Source organism: Lygodium microphyllum, chromosome 5 (assembly GCF_053477565.2).
Source record: "Lygodium microphyllum isolate KBCC chromosome 5, Lygodium_microphyllum_v1.1.10, whole genome shotgun sequence".
NCBI classification, from domain to species: domain Eukaryota; kingdom Viridiplantae; phylum Streptophyta; class Polypodiopsida; order Schizaeales; family Lygodiaceae; genus Lygodium; species Lygodium microphyllum.
This window is the reverse complement of record NC_141139.1, coordinates 140609435-140613579: the sequence shown is the minus strand read 5'-3', so window position 1 is coordinate 140613579 and position 4145 is coordinate 140609435. Positions and strand designations below refer to the sequence as shown.

At 41.7% G+C, this 4145-nt stretch overlaps 1 protein-coding gene across 1 annotated transcript; it reads left to right on the top strand.

Moving 5' to 3' along the window:
* The first annotated feature begins 208 nt into the window (after positions 1-208).
* On the top strand, positions 209-2098 carry LOC148036460 (uncharacterized). Its single transcript, XM_087678439.1, has 2 exons — positions 209-408; positions 1006-2098. Exon 2 carries the CDS (start codon positions 1091-1093, stop codon positions 1772-1774), a length of 684 nt encoding a protein of 227 aa, XP_087534565.1. The 5' UTR covers positions 209-408; positions 1006-1090; the 3' UTR covers positions 1775-2098.
* The last annotated feature ends 2047 nt before the right edge of the window (positions 2099-4145 follow it).

Here is a 4145-nt window from a genome sequence, read left to right as displayed (position 1 = left end):
CAGATTACGAATGAAACTTTGTTTTTAGAATTTCAAGATTTTATCACTCTTACGAATGTCATATATATATTAAAATGTGTGTGTGATGTATATGTATATTATTATATTAGAGGGGATAAAAGACTATGTAGCCGTTGGATCAACACAGCTCCAAACGGTCATCTTTTGATTCGAGACTTTGTGTTAAAACTTAAAGAAGCTTCCGAGTCACGTACTACTCACAGACACACCTCCCTTCCCCTCTCTCTCTCTCTCTCTCTCTCTCTCTCTCTCTCAGGCTGGAGAATAAGACGTAACGTAACAAGGCAAGGCAAAGCAGAGAGAGCTGACGGGAGACTCTGTGTTATCGACAGTCCATATCAAGCGAGTTTGGAAGGCTACACCGTGCCTTAGGACTCTTTGAAGGCGGTAATGTAAAACTAAATCAGTGATTCTGAAGCTTGCACGATTGTTGCTGGATTCTTCAATTCTCTGGCTCTGAATCATGTCCAGATCATGCCTTACTAGGTCTCACACTCAGTCATGAGTATCTCTGGTTGCTATATCAGCTAGTTTCAGCAATTGAAATCATCATCTGTGGGATTTGCATCGATTAACCATGCTAGCATTGAGTCGTCATAATGTGCTGTTAGAATACTTGTTACTCTCAGATGCTGTGATCGTGATTGTGCTAGTATTAGATGCTGGAATCATCGTTTGTTGACTTAATGATTCATTGTATGCATCAGTAAGGTTATATCAAATCTTGCTGTAGGATGTGCTCACATAATCATCAGATGAAGTATTGCCTTGTCAATCCTCTGAATGGCCGCTGTAACTAGAGATTTTAATCTTCAACACTCAAACACATCTGGCTTAGGATAGGAGCTTACATAGGCACTCTTGTGAACCCTTGCACTGTCAAGATTCTGAGTAGTTACGACATTGTGAGATTGATCAGATGCCACATTTACCATTTCCAATTGAAAGTTAACCTACTACAGTTATATCCTAATGTTGTTGCAGTTCCGATCAGGGCAGGTGCTGAGCTAGTGCATCAATAGTCTGCCTGCCACATCAGAGCCCATCTTGTTTAGGCGGAAAGGTATCCATGGATGCTTGTGGCAAGGTTGATGGAAAGCCACATGCAGGTGCCAAGGGCGGTGCATCCTTCATTGCGAACAAGATTTTGAGATGGCTGAACTACACTGTTCTGGGGGCTTCAGCGGTATCCATAATGTGCATGCTGGCCTTGCGACTAGTGCCAACGGCGTGGGGGTGGGGTTTTTTATCCTTCTCCTTCCTGACCATCATCACAGCCATAGTGGGCTGCATCTCAGCCACCCAAGAAGCTGCCAGGACCATGTGCTATGGCCTGCACATGTTCCTCCTCATCACATCCACATCCATCCAAGGGTCCGTCTTCCTTGTCTTCCTCAGCAGGCCCACATCAGTCCTTGCCCGTCTCCAGTCGAATCGCAGTGAATACGATGGTCGGGTGCTATTGAAGCTTGATGCTGCGGTCTTGATTGGGATCTTCTGCATCCAGCTGATGATATTGATAATGGCATGTTTGGTGCACTACTGTGAGCCAGCATACCTGTATGAGGATTTGGAGGGAAATAGGCTGGGCAGGGGCAGAAGGCTGTCCAGGGTACAGGAGGAGACATGTGCAGAGGTAGAGATAGCTTTGAAGGAGGAGGAGGCTATGGAAGATAAGAAGAAACAGGAAGAAGAGAATGCCTTGAAAGAAAAGAAGCAACAAGAGGAAAAGATTAAGGCTGAAAAGGACTGATACATCATACTAAGTCTCTCTTCCCAACCTCTATTCTGTCTGAGGCAGTGTAGCCCCTCACTCAAGCCAGCCAGACTTACTAATGCGCCACTAGCAATAATATGGGTTGCTATATACACTCTCTTTACTTATCCATTCAATTAATTTGATTCTGGGTTTTGCATAACACAGTTGATTATCCAGGCATGTCGTTATGTCTTATATTGGGTAGCAAATTATCATTTTGAGTGAGGGCACCAGTGCATTAATGCCCTACACAACATATTTGGATATGTCTTATCTGAAAGGGTGAATATCTGCGCTCTAGCATCCGGCAGTGATTCAATTCAAGTTCTCTCCTGCGTCTATGGTTCACTCGACACTCAACCTGGTTTTTCTCATTTTTCCCCCTTGCCATAACAGTCATTCGCATTAAAATTTAACCGGAATGAAGGCTGAAGTAGGTGTGGCATCACTTAATTGTTGGTTGGTAATATGCATTAAAGAGCATCTCAAATTAGTATACATCAACATCTAAATTTAACTCGGAGGGTAAAATTAGCGCCTCCTGTTACTATACTATTCATCTATTGCTTCTACCTGTTTTTATTCCTCGTCCCAGAAGCAAAGATGCTTACGGACCACACGACACGCGCCCTCCCCCATATGAAAGGCACCCACCACCACTCTCCACAGTAAAACCCCATCCTTGGGAGGCGTGCTCAAAGACCACCACTTGCTCATCAGCTATGCTAATTCCTCCTCGCGTAGAAAATTGGGAGATATTCGTATTCTTGTATGTTAGAGCAGGAAAGGGGTTTTATGTCACTGATCACTGAGCTTCGATGGTGCACTTGCCAGACAAATTTGGTCGCTGATCGTCTGGTTGGCCCCAATTCTTCACCTTGCAGACCCTTCTTAGATAAGAGGCCATCCCTTGTTACCCAAGACGAGAAGATGCTCTCATCCAACCTTTACAGGCCTGCGCCCAATTCACCCAGCGGCGGCTTGGGGCCCAATAGTCGTGATTGGTTCTCACAGCAAAGACTGATAATGACTTACCACCAGGCAACTTGGCTCCCAATAGATGGATGGAGGGATAATTCTCTTTGACCGATAAGGAGAAAGAGCTAGCGACATGATACACTCGACACAAGGCCTCGATGGCAATGTCAAGAGTCTCTTCTAGTTGGTACTCGGCAACAAGTGTTAGTTTATTGCCCAACTAGTAATGTATTAAACACAAGATAAGATTGGTTACCCCTTAAGCACTTGAGAACTTGCTTCAACCAAGGAGGCTAGAAGATATAACTTTTATGTTAGGGGTAAATTAGAATTTCCCAAAAATTTAATAGTAATGCCCAAAAACGAAGAGGAACCAATCAGAAATGTTGGAAACTTAAAAATAGCCCAAACCAAAATGGGTGCCAATTTTTACATGGTTAATGTAAACAAAATTAATTTCTTAAAATTTTTAAAGTTATTTTTGAATAATTGATTGTCCTTAATCTTGAATGGTGAAACAAAATTAATTTCTTACAATAGATAAGATAGGAACATGAAAGGCATATCGTACCACATTGGCCACATTGGCTACATCATTGGAGCCAAGAGATGGTTCACAAGAAGACAACAATAATGGTCATAACATTTGCTACATTTTTTTAATTATGCGAGAATAATATTGATATGTGAAATTATGTACATTAGCCGATAGCGGACGAGCCAACTGTTGTGAACATGAAAGGCATACCACATTGGCTACATCATTGGTGCCAAGTGATGGTTCACAAGAAGCCAACAATAATGGTCATAACATTTGCTCCATTTTTTTAAATTATGCGAGAATAATATTGATATGTGAAATATGTGAAATTATGTACATTAGCCGATAGCCGACGAACCAACTGTTGTGAATAGTTAGTGCTTTTTCAAAAACTTAAAAGTAGGCCTTAAAACTAGGCTTCTTTTTCCCAAGCCCCTTGAAGGTACTTCTTCCTTACATTTCATTTTAGTTGGTTGGTTTGCCACACCATCTAGCTTGGTTCCAAAAACTCATGTAAACATTATGATAACATTTGCTACATTTTTGTTGGTTAATTCGCCATACATCTTGTTTAGGGTTCATAAACCCTCTTCACTTTGGGTACGTCACCTCCTTGATGGCTTGTTTTTTACATCTTGTTTGGGGTTCATAAACCCTCTTCACTTTGGGTACATCACCTCATTGATGGCTTGTTTTTTGTAGCATTGGCTTTGAAGGAGCATAATGCAAACATAAATTGAGTGATGCATACATATTAGGTTGATTTGGCTTGATTTATGACATATCCTTCCCTACTTATTATCTCCCATAAATCTATACATATATTAAGATGGGGTTTTGGACCTC

Coding starts and splice junctions, on each gene's coding strand:
- LOC148036460 (XM_087678439.1), top strand. CDS start 1,091: ATGGATGCTTGTGGCAAGGTTGATGGAAAGCCACATGCAGGTGCCAAG.